The sequence below is a fragment of the Bidens hawaiensis genome, unplaced genomic scaffold, assembly GCF_021521415.1.
Source record: "Bidens hawaiensis isolate Kalapana, Puna unplaced genomic scaffold, B.hawaiensis_p1.1 tig00063324_1, whole genome shotgun sequence".
NCBI lineage: Eukaryota > Viridiplantae > Streptophyta > Magnoliopsida > Asterales > Asteraceae > Bidens > Bidens hawaiensis.
The window spans coordinates 61839-78748 of record NW_027501320.1 but is presented as its reverse complement, the minus strand read 5'-3'; the positions used below and the strand labels follow the sequence as shown (position 1 = coordinate 78748).

Here is a 16910-nt window from a genome sequence, read left to right as displayed (position 1 = left end):
TATTCAAAGAAAAAGTCGTCTGACTCGTGAGATTTCAAACCAAAACAGTCTCCTCCGTGATTTTTTTGAAAAAAAAAATTTAAATCCACCTCATTCCACCACTGATTCACTGCCCCCCACTGCCATTTACCGGAAAACGGAGAAGACGACGGAATCATTGATTCACCACCACCGTCGCCGCCCACTTGCCGGAAACCAGAGAAGACGACGGAACTATTGATTCACCACCACCGCCATTTGCCAGAAAACCGGAGAAGACGACGAATGCAGATATGTTGATGTTGGAAGAAGATGGAGTTGATTCACCATGAAATGGAGGCCAGCACGAAGACAACAATGGTCGGATATGTTGATGTTGGATGGTGAAGGCGACTTTGGCCGGATATGTTGATGTTGGATGGTGAAGGCGACGTTGGCCGGATATGGTGATGTTGGATGGTGAATATGGCGGTGGCCGGAGATGGTGAATGCGACGGTGGTTGGAGATAGTGTTAATATTTCAAAGAAGATGGTGGTGGTGGTGAATCAAAGAAATGAGATAGTGATGAATCAATGGTGGATGGAGGTTAAGTTTTACAAACCAAAAAGTTTTACAATAGATTAATTAATAAAAAAAGCTAACAACCAAGAACTTGTATAATAATTTATAATTGAAGAAACTTAAGTTTTACAACCAAAAAAATTAACAATAAAGTCTTTAAACAAGAGTTTCGGTTTTGGTTCGGTTTTCCATCTCCCAATAAGTTCATAGATGGTTTCCCACATGCCCCAATATCAAAGAACTTGTAAAAAATGATTTTAGAAACTCAAATATGACATTAAACATGTTTAAAACAACTATTTTAACAAAACTAGTAAGCAAAAGTTCGGTTTACAGTTTAGAGCTATTTACGGTTAAACCGAAGCATAGACCCTCAAACTCATAACCATGGAACTTGTAAATAAACTAAAATGAGCAGAAGTTAAGCATGTTTAGTATGTATCAACAAGTTTATATAAGTATGTATATATATCAAGAACACGATGTTCTCCATGAAGCCTTGCCTTACAAGGTCCGAAACTTCACCGACCGGAATCGGAGAAGTAACTACCAAAGGTAACAAGGGGTATTATATTATATAATATGTTTGTGTCACCATAAACAAGTATTAATAAGACTACATAAGCTAATTAGAATGAAAGATTAAACTCAGTTTGACTTTTGGAAGTCAAACCTTCAAGAACACTAAGAAAATAACATTAGATCTTTGATGTTTGAGAGAGTTTTTAGAGTTGTAGTAGGGGAAAAATGAAGGGGAAAGAGAGTGTATATATAGGGTAAATGTTGGTGGTCAAATATGAGTGTTAAACAAAAGAAGTTTCATGCAAAAAAAGGGTTAAAACAAACACAAACAAACAAATAAAAGGGCTGCTGATCTGCAGCCCGTCGCGCCGCGCGACCGTAAGGTCACCCCCATCGCGTAGCGCGATGGGGGTTTATACACCTGCTTTTCCAAAACTTTCAAAAATGGCAGATTTAGTCCCCCGGAGTTCGTTTTAAGTGATTTTTACGCATTTTAAGGACCGAAATGAATGTTTTCAAGACCCAACAAGTGTAAAACAATATTGTAACATAAAAATCACCATTTTGATTATATTGAGGGTTTCGGTTTACAAAACGGGTCGGTTTACAAGAAAACGAATAAAAAAACGAAAACGAAATGGACCCCAAAAATTGACGAATGTCAACATCTCCCTCTCTCTCTTCATTCATATCTATGTTCTCACCGTTTCTTTATCACTAGTTCATGTCTTTCTCTCCCCTCTCTCACTAAAAATCAACATCATCACCATTTTTTCGGTTGCTCGAACTACCACCACCGCTCTGAAAATAGTTTGGTTTCTAAAAATCGAGCAGCGCCCACCACACAAACCTACAATGGCAACTTTGACACTGGTTGACTAAGAGGTAGAGTTGCAGAGTTTTGAGACACAAATCCGACGATGATGGTCACAATAACCAAGTTCCAGTTGTCACCATTTCTAATTGAGCATCAATCGAACCATCACCACCACTGTCACCAATCCATGAAGAAAGTATTTGATCAAATCAAAGGCCAAGCTAGTAATCTATGCGGTATTTGAAGCTAGCAAAGGTTCAATACTCCCATTGAAAAATGCAACTAAAATTAGATTATTATCAATCTTCTGCAAATTCGATTACCTAGAACAGAATAATGGGTTGTTTGTTTACTTCACCAGCTTTTGAGAAACTAGATTGAAGACGGATGATTCTTAATTTTTTTAGAGTTTATATTGAAGAATGTGATTCGTAGTTGTCGGAGATGAGGTCGAGAAGCTGCAATGGGTGTTGTTGAGTGATGGTGGTAGTTGGGTGTTGGTGATAGTAGATGGGAGGTGGTGGTGGTAGTTGATGGTGGTGGATTGTGAAATGTCGTTTTGGATGGCTCAAAGTTATTTTTTTAAGTATAGATTGTTTTAAATCTTTTCTAATATTATTTACTATATTTAATATTATTTACTGTGTAAAAATGCCACATAGCATGCCACATATTAAATCATGACACATCAGCAAGAAAACTAAAGGAGTTAGAGTCTGTTAAGTTCAGTTCAGGAGTGCCAGTAATAAATAGAGTGAAAGTTGAGAGTGGTGGGTAACAAATAAAAAGTTTGAGTGATATCAGTCAATAAGTAAAAAGTTGAGAGTATTAAAAGCCACCAAATTAAATAAATTTGGCGCTCAAAAATTGGTAAATGGGCTGACAAGAATATAAGAACAAAATAATATTTAAGTTGGATTTTGAGCTATACATAAAAAGTTAAAGAAGAAGCGCTTCTTGGGGAGGATTAAGGTGTGACAAAAGAACCCAAGAAAGATTAATGGGTGAGTTTACCACAAAAACATTGTGTTAATCATTTGATAATTGAATTCTAACCAATGTTACAAGACTCGACCCAGACATTGACCTGGATATTTTGCCGGGTCAAAGGTCGGACCGAACCGGGAGGTCGACCGCACATCGACCCGGATGATGTCATATATGTTTCCTAAATTAGCATATATATTATTTACTAAATTAATTAAAAACAATAAAGTAAAAATGAAAAAACAATTCAAAAAAAATACCATGTTTCATTTACTATCAACTATAAAACATTATTTCGTACTAAGTTTATATTTTCATCGTTAAAGGTGAATAAAGAAAACATATTGGCTGTTAAAAAGAGAACAAAGAAAAGCATGGAATAATATAATATAGAGTTAAGTGTCATTTAGTATATGTGGTTTGACCAACTACGCAACTTTAGTACATATTCTTTATTTTGTGCAAATGGCTACCTCAGTTTCAAAAAACTTGCATTTTTAGTACTTTTTTCTAACCCCGTCTATTTTTCCGTTAAGTTAGGGATAATTTGGTAACCTCGTTATTTTCTTTGTTTTTTTCTTTACTTCTAAACGGGTATATCTTGTAAACACGGAATCCACAAATCATAACATCAAAATCCTAAATCCCCAAACCCTTTCTCCATATCATCATAGGGTTTGAATTTTTACGATAATTGGAGATTTAGGATTTGGATTTTTATGTTATGATTTGGGGATATAGGGTTTACAAGATATAAGGGTTAAAAAGAAAAGAAAAAAACAAAGAAAATAACGAAGTTAACAAATTATCCCTAACTTAACGGGAAAAATAGACGGAGTTAGAAAAAAAGTACTAAAATGCAAGTTTTTTAAAACTGAGGTAGCCATTTGCACAAAATAAAGAATAGGTAGTAAAGTTACGTAGTTAGCAAAACCACATGTACTAAAATGGCACTTAACTCTATAATATAAGTATAAGCTTAAATTGATGTGGGCCTAAAGCTTGATAAACAATTTAACCTAAATATAAATATTAAAAAAAACCAGTGTTTTGAATCCCGGCCCGGCCGGCCGGTCGGACCGGTCCGACCGAGACCCGGACCTTATACCGGGTCGGGTCAGGGTATTTGGGCCGTTTTCTAAAAACCGGCCGGACCCGGACCCGGACATTATACCAAGATGGAATTGGTTGTTTAACATAATTGATCACTATGTTTAAAACTACCAAAACACTCATGGAGAATCTACACAAGTGGAACTCAACGCTCCTGACTTGCGAGGAGGTTACAGACCTACCCGCATCATACCCAAAGATCAAGCAGAAAAGTCGGGAATTTCTGCACGTGACATTAGGACTTCCGCGGGAAGAATCCCCATGGAAAACCTTAAAACTAAACCCTTTTCAAAACCCCTTGCTTAAGTCCAAAAGTTCACCTCACTTATTAACAATTCATGAGAAGAACATTGGACTGGGGAGACTTGAAGAGGTAGGTCCCAGCAGAGCCCAGTTGGACCCGCAAGACTCACCTTAAACAGGGACGTCTGCGCAGTTGGACCCGCAAGACTCACCTCGAAGAGGGACGTCTGCGCAGTTGAACTCGCAAGACTCACCTTAGAGGGACGTCTGCGCAAAGACCAACTGGATCCGCATGACCAACCATGCTCAGAGAGATGACGTCCTTATGCGCAGTACGCAAGCTGTTCCCGCAGGAAAAGCCTCCCAATGGTGACGTACTCCGCCTGTTCCGGCAGCTGCGGATACTAGTCATCAGGGAAGGCTACCCGCACTAACAGCAAGGCTACACGCACAAGGCACTAACTCTCAAATAATTCAGTAATGTCACCTGAAGAGGGAATGAGCAAGCCGGGAATACTCCCGCCCAAAGCCGAGAATTCTCCCGCCCAAATGAGCCAGTCCGTACGCTACTGGATGACCTTTTGTACTATACCTGCCAAGGTATGGACAAAAGATCTGACCAAAGCTGCGACAGCTCACTGAAAACAGTACGACGAGCAGCACGCTCTAGTACTTAATGTCACTATCAGTCGCTGCCTACTCACCAACCCTTGTCGTGGCACGTACATAGCCTGCAGTTGGTGGAAAAGGAATAGTACACAGCCGGCCATGTCACTATCAGCCGCTGCCTACCCACCAACCACCAGCACGGCACGTGCGTAGCCCACAGTTGGTAGAAAAGGAATATTATACAGCCGGCTGTACCTCCTTGGACACCTACCTTCGGCTATAAATACTCCAACACCTTGGAACGGTATCATTATCTTATATCTCCATATATTATCTGATATCTGCTCTAGCAATTTCTCTTAATATACACTTATATTCAAGAGCAATCTAGTCTGATTCTCACGCCGAAGGGTGGTCACAAGGAGGTACCCCCCCCCCCTTCTCAGTGACGAGCTCACGGTGTCTGTTTTGCAGGTCATCAGAGGAATAACCATCTTTGCCGGACCTAACCCTCATGGGAAACATCTACTTAACCCCCAGCTTATCCGTAATCTGCCGGGGTCACTTAGTGTTTCTTCAAGTATAAATCTTAATTTAGTAAAAATGGAAATTTTACAAGGGAAATAAAAAGAGTAAATATGCTCGTTTTATTTCTTTGTCAGAATTTATAGCAAAAGACCTTTTATACATAGCGAATTACGAAATGTTACGTCAACTGTAAACATATAAGATTCACGCTAGGGTCTTCGATGAGAGCTTCAAAAGTATCCATGGACCATGGTTGCAACGGAATTGAACGAAGTAATTAGTAAACAATTAGCTTTTCACTAAGCCAATAAGGTATGAGAATTCGTGTTTGATACGGGTTCACTAATACATGTTTCGATTATCTCCTAAAAATATAGATGAACTCATGAAAGTGATTAACAAATATGTTTGATTATACGGTTTATACCTTACAAATCATGGACTGACCTTTTTAAGCAGATTTTGTGACTATCGGATATGGTTTTGCTTGTTCGTTTATCTTGTACTTTTCGTCATGTTTGAAGTATTTGACAGTAATCATCTATATACGTCTAACTTCTAATGGTTAGTGACCAAAAATACAATGCACCATGTAATTAAATCTTAATTATATACATTAGATATATTGTGAAGCTTGTTGTTGCAAGTTCCTGCTATTAATTTTTTTTCCTTCTTTATTTAGAGAAGCATGTGAATTTTGTTTTTCACTTATTTTTAAATATTGTTTATATTGTAACGAACGTAACCGATGCAGATGGAATTCGTGTCGACTCGTCGCCGTGATGCTAAGATTTTACCAACTGCGCTTGTGCTTTACCAAAGCACAGGTTTAACGCTTGAGGCTTACCAACGCTCGTGTTATACTGACAACGCTTCGGTTTACCAACGACGGGGTTTAATTGATGTGAAGAAAAGACCCATACCGTCCGAATTTATGTCAATTGAACCCATACCGTCCAATAGGGTATTTCAAAAAGCTCGCGACTCAAAACTCGGACTCATGCCTCGGTCGAAAAAAGCTCGAATTAAACTAGTTAAAAAAAATTTTGAATTGAAACAATCTGTGCTGAGTTGGTTCATTTTGGTCATGGCTCGGCTCGTTGGCTCGATCTTCGGCTTATTTAACTTCAAAATTGAGCTCGAACCCAGCTGAGCTGCCTAATAAAGTTGAGCACGGGCTCAAAACCACCATAGCTTGACTTGTGAACAACCCTACCTTCCAACAACGGGCAGGTTTCAACGCTCGTGTATTATCGACTGAATAAACATTGGATTAAGTATATTAATTATATTTATATGCTAATCAATTTGGTTCTAATATTTTATATAACACAAAACGAGCTACATCTGGATAACGGGTAAGCGAGCAACAAGTTGCGCCACTATCCCCTTTTGAATCGCAAAGACTATCCTACTAAATATAAATCCTTGGTTTCTCGGGCTCTGCGAGTCACTGTTGACCACCTTCTGCACTCGTTCCAAGAAGCGAACCGCCTCGGGAGCTAGGGATCCAAATGTGTCGAAGGCAAAAGGAATGAACACGTGCTGATTCTCCAAACACGCTGCCTCATGCTTAGCAACCTTCCTAGATTCCGCTCTCAAAACCGCCTGTCCCGGTACGAAGCCACTGTCTCTCAGCCCCACCAACGGGGACACCCCAGTGAGATTAGGGGTGTGCATGGGGCGGTTTGGGGCGGGTTTTGGTAAAACCCATAACCATAACCAACATGACGGTTAATAAAAAACCATAACCATAACCGACCCGTTATGGCGGTTTCGGTTAATCGGTTTGATGGTTATAACGAGTCAGTTATGGGTTAGTTAACCGTGACCAAAACAAATATAATTAGGCCTAAAACTTTTGTACCAAATATTATCAAAAAACAAAAAAAAAAAAAGACACGGAACGATCAAACAAAATACATAATCCATAATATTAATACAAAATATTCAAACAAAACGCCATGACATAACCCAACACTAAAATTCAAGTTAATTCGATAAGAAACAATGAACCAAAACACAAAAAGATATAATCTGAAATATATTTAATTAATATTGATATATTGTTTGTGAATATCAATATGAAAGCCACCATTAACGTTTCAATTGATGTAGTATGTTGAGATAAGTTAGGAAGAGAAACTGAAGCTAAAAAGTCAAAAGAATGTCTCCTGCTATAGCACTAATTCCAATATCCAAACCTCTTTGTCGATTCATAAGTATAATTAACGGGGCGGTTCAGTTATGGCGGGTTTGATATTATCAATAACCAAAACCGACCCGTATTTGACGGTTTTCAAAAATCATTAAACCGACCCACCGGTTATAGCGGTTATCGGTTAAAATCGGTTCGGTATTGCTCACCCTAGTTTAAATCATACTTAAACCATGTCCTTTCCTTTTTATGTTTTTGTTTTAAATATTTTGGAAGCATTTTGAAATTTCCCGCTAAACCCATCTCTAAAATTCCACTTACCTCCTTAATTTTCATTTTCACCAATTTCAACCTCCACAGTCGTCAGGTAAATCAAATCTCTAATCAACAAATAATAAACAAATATACTTTACATTTACTCTGCAGTTAAATGAACCAACTGCAATGATGCACTGATTTGTTACAAGCTTAAATTCAAGGAAGAAATTAACCACATACACATTATAAAAACATTGGTCAGGATGATTCGTAGCGATTCACCGCCAGATTTGGGGGAATCAGGTATGTATGCGGACCGTTGTATCTTTTTAATTTGTTCGGGTTTTTGGTAGGGGAAAAGTGAGTGGCTCGAGGACCGAGTAATACGGGAGGGGCAATGTGGGCGCCCGGCCAGGGCACTTTTATCTAGGGGCAAAAATTTTAAAAATTCCCGATATTATATATAAAATTTTAGAATGCCTGAATACTTATAAGCCCACTGCGTGATATATTCTCATTCGAATACCATGATTTTGCTAATTGTTATGTTTATTGCTCTAACTTTAAACGTTGTTTAAAATATAATTAGTTTACATTATCTGGTTCGCTAAGGCCTATGGGGCATATGTCGGGTTCGGGTTAGTTTGGGTCGCGTTGTTTGGTTTTCGGGTGTAGCTGTAAAATGAAATAAAAAAGAAGTTTTTTTTCATATGAAAAGTATAGGTGTTGTTGAACTCGTTAGTTGCTAGTTGGGCAGTAGGGTATTGACTAGTGATTCATCGGGTTGTAATATCTGTATGTAATTTTTCAGAGTTATACATATACTGTATATAATTTTGAAAATTTACATATAAATGTTCTCATAAATACTTCAAAAAAGTTAAACAAAACATAACAAATCAATAAGAAAACCTAGGTTCGATTACTTTTCAAAAAATAAAAAAGGTACGATTTTTGACTGATTTGACCAGCTAACGACTAATGTCACCGATTAGCAACTAATCGTCGACTACTTCTGATTTTTACAAGACTTGAAAATATGTAACATCTGTTAGTTTTATTTGTTATATCAGAGCCTCCTCACATCAAGAACTGGTTCTCAAGCTACGAATACGAATCATTTGTGCTCGAAACCAATGATAATTTTGGATTCTCTGAGCACCAAGAAAGCCAAGATAATAAAAATGAATGTAGCAACGAAAACACAACGAATTCAACAGAAAATATTAAGGAACTGGTCACAAACGAGAAAAATGAAAGCTTGTTGATCAAACGTAACCAATCCGAAGAAGATAACAAGTGTCCAAAACATGTAAGATTCTTGATTTTCATTTTTTCCAAAAAATAAAAATAATAATAATAATAATTTTTATACTGTTTTTGTTAACTATAGTTAATTTTAACGTTTACCGATCTTTTTTAGATTTTGGAATCTCAAGACTCGCCTTTGCTCACTCCTGGTATGCATACATTCCTTTGTATGTATGAAGTTTTATAGCTTTTAATATGTTTAAAATTAATAAAGATATGATTTTTCATTTTTGTATGTGTTTTATACTCTTAATACTATAAACAGAACCTACTGGCATTGAGATTTGGTTTTCAAGCTATGTATATGAATCACCAGAAGCGGATACTATTGATGATCTTATACTTTCTGATCCTAAAGAAAGTACGGTTGTTTGTCACGAAAATGTAAGCAAAAAGATTTATTTATTTAAATTTGTTCGTCTTAACATTAATAATTTAATATGCATATATGTCTTTGAAGATGGAGTTTGTAAAAGATGAAAACTTGTGTCTTACTCCAACTGATGACTTGGTTTGCAAGCAAACCTTCGAATGCGATAACAGTTTAACAAAAGATGACAAAAAGTTAACCGATTTAACTAACGAAGACGTCAATGCGAGTTCATGTGAAAATGGAAGCAAAAAGGTTGAAGAAGATGAGAATGGATTTGTATCAATGAAAAGCAAGAAAGAAAAGTACGAAAAGTCAAAGCCGGTCAAAGGTGTGGATCAAGAAAGATTATATGTTTTTTCATCTGCTAATAATAATAAGAAGAAGAGAAGTGATGAAAGGGTGACACTGGGAGATGTGACAAATGTTTTTGATGAGAATTCGAGTGTGACGGGAAAATGGAAGTGTCCAAGGAAGAGGAAGCCGGATATGGGTCCGCCATTGAAGCAGCTTCGGCTCGGACAATGGTTTCAACATGTGTAATTGTTTGTTTTAATGCCTGTTATGAGGGAGTGATGATATTGTTGTTTGTTTCTTGTTTACAGGCAATTGATATAAGAACAAGGTTACAATATGATTCTGTTTAATTTGAGATGAAACATGGTTACAATATGATTCTGTTTAGTTTGTTTTAATGCCTGTTATGAGGAAGTTATGTGACACATGTTTACTGGTTGGTTGTGTGGATACTTGTGGATTCAATAAGAGTCGTATAGACCTGTATGAGTCGTATAGACCACGCGTAACTGACAAGTGAGCGGAGGAAATAAGGAGACAACTTTTTGCTGACTTGTATAGGCCCTGGTATCCTATAATATTTTTCGTGACCCTATTTGCCTTGCATAGGCCCTATACGCTTCGTATAGTTCTTCATGGATGAACTATATGCCTTGTTTTTCAAAAGAGTTAATGGCCATTATCGTCCATTTGGTTTGCTACTTTCGTCACTTCAGTTCAAAGTTTGAAATTTTGTCAACTTAGTCCTCATAGTATTAAATATTAGCCAATTACGTCCCATCTGTCTACGGCATCCAGCTATGCCGTTAGTTTAAGGGTATATTTGTCTTTCTCCTTTTTATTTTGAGTTAATGTTCATTTTCGTCCTTGTGGTTTGATACTTTTGCCACTTCAGTCTGAAGTTTGAAAATTTGTCAATTTAATGTTCAATTTAATTCAGTTTTTTTATTGTCTATAGCTCTGAAGAGCGTAATCCAAGCCCAAAACCATCGAGCATCAGCCAAAACAAGTCTTTATTTACTCTGTCGACAACAGTAATCATACCCCCTCCCCCCGCATTGACGAAATTTAAGAAATATAGTAGTTTTTACTCTGACGAAAACGAAACAAAAATGCTAGACATACCGCTACTGAATCTATAGGTACAGTATGAATACTGGTACTAGTATTCGATACAAAATGCTCGTCCCTATACAATCTTCAAGAAATGCTAGACAATGACATTGTTCTTTTAGAGCTATAAGGCTAGCCCAAAACCTTAAGTTGAGCTACAACTCTATTAAGTTGAGTTATGAACCCAAATACCAACATCATAATCAACAAACCGACCCGCTTCAACCCGACCCGGATTTAAAACATTAAATCTTGTTATGCTAACTTTTGGACCACAAAAACTGGATTTTGTTACCTTTGATTTAGTCAATTCAGTGTGTTGAATGGGTTACTAGTGGCCTAGTGGGTTTGTTAACTTATCTACTAGTAACAAATGAGAGTTTTTGGCCAATTGAATATGTGTTTAGTTAGCTAATATTTGGTAATCATCTTTGCTTTCTACACTCTTACTAATTGTTTATTCAACTTGATAGTAATCTTTGTTTGCATTGTCATGTAAAGATATGAGGATTAGATTCTCATGATCCGGGATCTATCGCATAACTTTTAAATATCATTTTACTCATTCATATCTGTATTTGTAATTGTATTTATAATAGTAAGTGGTTCACCTAATTACTATAATGTTTTGATTTTATTTGATTTTGTGTTAATTTAAATAACATGTGAATCGTGGAATGTATCATTCCATCGATACGCTGAGTTCAAAATACCGAGAAATACAGACTAGAACGACCAAGTTTTACGGTATTTAGTATTTACAATAATAAATACAACGATCGTGAAAGTGGAAGAAAACGATTTTAACATCCAAAAATGAGGCGCTAAAAAATACCATGATGATCATGGGCAAGCTTTCAAACTCATATATCCGTATTGAACATTCTTCGACATAGATGAAAGTGTGTGATGGTTCACGAAATGCTTCAACAAGCAAGTGGTTCAAAAAGGACCATGTCGAAGACACTTGATTACACGACTAGCATTTCAGATGCACGTCGTTTCGTGGGTCACAATGAGGATACAACGAAGCACCAAACAAACCATGACATCCGATTGGGAATGACAAGACAAAGAATCTTCATCAACATACGAGAAATTGGATTAGGAAAGTTTTTACACCGCGTACGTGGACAGTGAAAGTAAAGAACTCTAATTATAAGAAAATGTTAATGGCCGAGAGAATTAAAAGTTATTAGCATTGAACACCAATCAAAAATGAAAAGTTATTAGTTTTCAAATGGCTCGATTTATAATTTCTTTATCTGTCAGTAGTTTTTTCTTATTAAATTAAGTCTATTTCAGTTAGTATAAAGTAATGTTTTTTATTAATATTTTATATATTTTTTTAATTTAATTATTTATAAAACATAAAAGTGTTATATGTACTTCAAAAAGAAAATAATAACGTGACAGTGAAAACTCAATAATAATAATAATTTAACTTTGATGTTTTCTCTTCAATTTTATTGATTTTATTTGATTATTTATGTATAATTCCAAAACGTGTGAATGTCTAATTTGATTCACACTTTCTACTTTTAACTTTGAGAATTTGATAATAATTGTCAATTATAGATACACCGGCACACCGGCTTTTGACTTAATGTTTATTTCAAGTTTTCAACTTATAAAATAATATTATTAATTCTTCTATCAAAGAATGTGTTTCATAAAATAATATTTTATTTCTTTTAAGAAACTATGTTTGTTTTGTGTTCTCAAGCCGAAGGTGGATAAATTTAATTGACATATTTGAAGAAGTTTTTTCGTAATAGTTTTTTATCTTAATGCGCTATGAAGTAACTATAAATTAAATTAAATTAAATTAAAAAAAAAACTAAAAGAAATGGATTGATGACTTTGGAGGTGGGCCCCACCTAACTTTTCGTGATCTTGGGTGTTAAAAGAAAAAAGGAAACAAGGATGGTGGCTCCCATATGGCGCCCCATTTGTTTGGAGCGACGTGATGTTTGGGGTGTTAACATGCATAGATGGTGTTGCTAGTTAGCTCACAACGGGCGGTCTAAATGTGTCTTAGGTGAGCGACCATACATGACGTAAAAGTGATTATAAGAGTTGGAAAGACCCTTTGCATGCTACATGCAAATCTGTAAGTTTAAGATTCGGCAACACCGTTTTCGCTTTTCTCATTTCTCCTCCCATTTTTTTTATTTTATTTATTTATTTTTGCTTTTACGAATGAGAATCATAATGCACTTTCAAGGGTCTATCACAACATTAAATAAGGACATAATATTTCAACTACGTATTTTAATGAAAAATTAAAATTTACAAGACTTACATGCTAGACATCTTGCGTTTATATTTAATTAAAATACAATTAACTGTAATCATAGATACATTTTGTAATCAAATAAACTAACATATATATATTATAACTAGTTTATATCCCCCGTATTACGGGGGTTGTTTTATATTGTTTGTTTTAATATTTATTTATTTTTTGAATTTATATTTTTTTATTGTATCAAAGTTAATAATATACTTATGGTTTGATGATAAATTGTTTCACATGAAATGTTATAACCCGGTTTAAAAGCTATATGCTTTTGATGAGACCCAAGACCCGTTTATTTTTTTACTATAAAATTGGTTATTTTTAATTATAAATAATATTTATGAAAGTTAATAATATACCTATGGTTTGATAAGACCCAAGACCCGTTTATTTTTTTACTATAAAATTGGTTTTTTAATTTAAATAATATATATCTTTTTTAAAATAAATAAGATATTAATTTTTAGTATATCTTATTTTATAGGATTTTTACATCAATAATTTGATGAGAATAATTTTTTATTTAATGTGATGTTATAACCCGTTTAAGGAATATCTGGGTTTGGTAAGATCCATACCCATGAATTCGAGTCAAATGCATGAAAAACCTCCATTTAAAAATCAAGCAAATCTGGTTACTCCAAAAAAGGAGGAAGCGACCACATCGCAACACTTAGGATTTTTAGATCTTCGTTTATATATATTATAGATCTTTTAAATCTTGAGAGCCTAAGCAACTGTAACTACTAAATACGAATATATACACGTCACATATAGTCATGATCACGTGGCTAATATAAATTAAAATAAATTAAAGCAATTCTTATTTGTTTAAAATTTTGATTGAGGCATATACTTTAATAAAACGATTTAAAAAATGAACAATGATACCAATGCATGAAACAAGCTTTTAAAATTTTTTACTAGTATACTTTTATCCAAAAAAATTAAAATTTGACACTGGGTTAACTGAGTTGGGGTTTTAATACGACTGGGCAAAATTGTAACTAAATTGAGTTAAATAACAAAATTTAATTAAACCATTTTGTTATTCATTTTGAACCACAAAAACCCAATGGAATACTAATTCCAATTAAAAAAGCTACATTTTGGTTCGTTTTCGGTTTAATTGGATTGAAACCGAACAGTGAAAAGAAGTAGCAAGTATTAATGGCATTAGGGGTAGACCTTGGAGTAAGAGTAATGTTATTGTCATACGACGTGGAGGGCACATGGTCAAGGTTGGAATCGTGAAAACAACATTTTGCTTAAATACATGATGAAGATATGTACATTAATTCCAAATTGGCTTGACATCTTCAAATCTTACGCATGCGAAAGCCTTACGAGTTTGCCCTTTAGATATTTAAATATTTTTAAACATTTAGTTCTATTATTATTACATTTATCAATTGGTAAACTCTCATTGTTCCAAAGCTTTAATTAATAACTTGGACCGAAAGTAAAACAAAACCATAATTATTTAATAACTTGGACGACAAGTAAAAGAAAAACATGTGAACATAAAAATCAAAATGTTTGATGAAAATATTTATTAATAATTAATAATATTTGAATACATAATATATTTTTAATAGTTTTTATTATAAACCTTAGAACCTACTCGTTGGATTTTTCTCTAGAGCAATGTCGAATTATGACGAAAAACTTATAATGGCAACAAACCAACTTCAATTTTCTACAAAAATGGAAATAAAATAAATGTGTCAATCATATAAAATAATTTTTTAAAACAAGTGTGCCCCACTTAACTATAATTGAATAATCTTAAAGGAAAGAACTTTACAAGATGGTGGGTCCAAAAGGCACCAAAAAGAAAAGATTTTATTTCATTTTAACAATGTATAAAAAAAGTGAAATATACAAAGGATAAGATTCTTAAATCTTAATTGTATATTTTGGCAGATAGATTTTCAGCACTCACACAAAAAAAATATTAAATTCATTTGTAGTTCTTCCACATAAAAAAAGTTACATTTTGGTCCATAAGTTTAAAGAAGGTGTTTTCTATATTAGTGATTTCTATCAAATTATGATTTCATATTTTTGAAAGTCATTTCAACCTATAACCTAAAACAATGATAGGTTTAATCATTTAGTCACATCTAATAATGATAGGTTTAATTCACATCATTTTTCAACTTTAAACAAACATATGATTTCACACATTTCATTGTCTTGAACACGTGTAAAATATTATAGACGTATATCATTAAGAGATTTACTTATTAGCAGACGTATAGAAAAAAATTAATTATGTGAAAATTTAAGCATGTAACCAAGTAGAGGTGTACAATAGTACAACTCAAACAAAAAGCTCGCCCTTTTAGAACAATGAAAAGAGTTGCTATTTTTACTTTTTTTTCCGTCTCAATTGGGTTGGTCTTCCGAGTAACACAAATCCTAGTTCTAGTAGTACATGGTGGGTGCATGACTTGGGACCGCTAAAATGACTATGTCGGATGAGCCTAAAGGAGCTTCAATTAACCAAGCCACCAGGTTTGAGAATAAGGTACGCCTACAACCAAAAAGTGGATCCTAAAACCCGAGCACATAATACCATATCAATATATTGACGTAGGTTTTATGTTAACTTAAAGAAGTTTCTTGGACTGAACCAAAATTTCTAGGATGATTATGTATATCTTATCTTTTACTAAAACAACATTGATTCATTAAAGAATTAACAAAACGATTACAAATTGATAAATATCATATAGAACAAAAAATTACTTTAATCTAGGTCTGTTCATGAGTCGAGCCCGAGTCGAGCCAGGGTGGTTTCGAGCTCGGTGTCACGATCCGCCTAAACACAAATCTTTTTATGTGAGTTCCGGACGCTTCCGGAACACTTTGGGTGCATCAAGGGCTGCCCGGAATTCTCCGGACCAGCCCCGAACTTTCTGGACCAGGTTGCAACCCACGGAAGTCTCTAGAACAACCTTGAAAGGGCATGGAATGGACTGATGTGATGCTGGTCAGAATCTGCAGCCAAAGACCCATCTAGAAGCTAGATATTGTGATGGAATAATCTAGAAATCATCATGCATAATCATACTTAGAAATCTCTAGATTTAGAAGGGGCTAGACCAACCCCTCACTGGTATAAATAGGTGATAAGTAGGCTCATTTCTAATCACCCAAAAACACATCACAAGTTATGCACTTGCAGTTGTACTAAAAGCCTTGTAATCTCTTCTTGTTATAATATAAAGTAGTCTTTGGTTTACTTAGCTTGCACAATTTGTTTAGCCATCAAGAATTGTTACAAGTGTTGGTCTAAAGGCTGATCTTAGACGGATCTAAGAGCCGCACGCGAGTCAGAGAAATCACTTCGTGACATCGGGCTTGAAATTAAACGAGGCATCTCAGCTAAGGCTCTAGCTTGATTTTGAAGCTAAACGAGATTTAAATCGAGCCAACGAGCCGAGCCTAGGTCGAGCCGAGCTTGATTACAAAAATGAGCCAACTCAACTCAGTATGTTTCAAATCAAGTTTTTTAGCTAGTTTTATTCGATCTTTTATCGAGCGAGCCACGAGCCCGAGCTTCGAGCCTCAAGCTTTTTGAACAGCCCTACTTTAATCACATTATAGATCGAAAATCATAACGCGCATAACATTCCCGATCCAATCCAAATATAACTTCGATTTTGTTTACTAGTTATACCAGTTTCACATACCCCCCAACCAAGATTTAACTACCGAAACATTCAAGAGCTT

At 35.1% G+C, this 16910-nt stretch overlaps 1 protein-coding gene across 1 annotated transcript; it reads left to right on the top strand.

The window, feature by feature from the left end:
* Window positions 1-8022: 8022 nt before the first annotated feature.
* Window positions 8023-10019, top strand: LOC143603905 (uncharacterized). Its single transcript, XM_077080569.1, has 5 exons — window positions 8023-8079; window positions 8850-9088; window positions 9200-9236; window positions 9353-9471; window positions 9548-10019. Exons 1-5 carry the CDS (start codon window positions 8040-8042, stop codon window positions 9998-10000), a joined length of 888 nt encoding a protein of 295 aa, XP_076936684.1. The 5' UTR covers window positions 8023-8039; the 3' UTR covers window positions 10001-10019.
* The last annotated feature ends 6891 nt before the right edge of the window (window positions 10020-16910 follow it).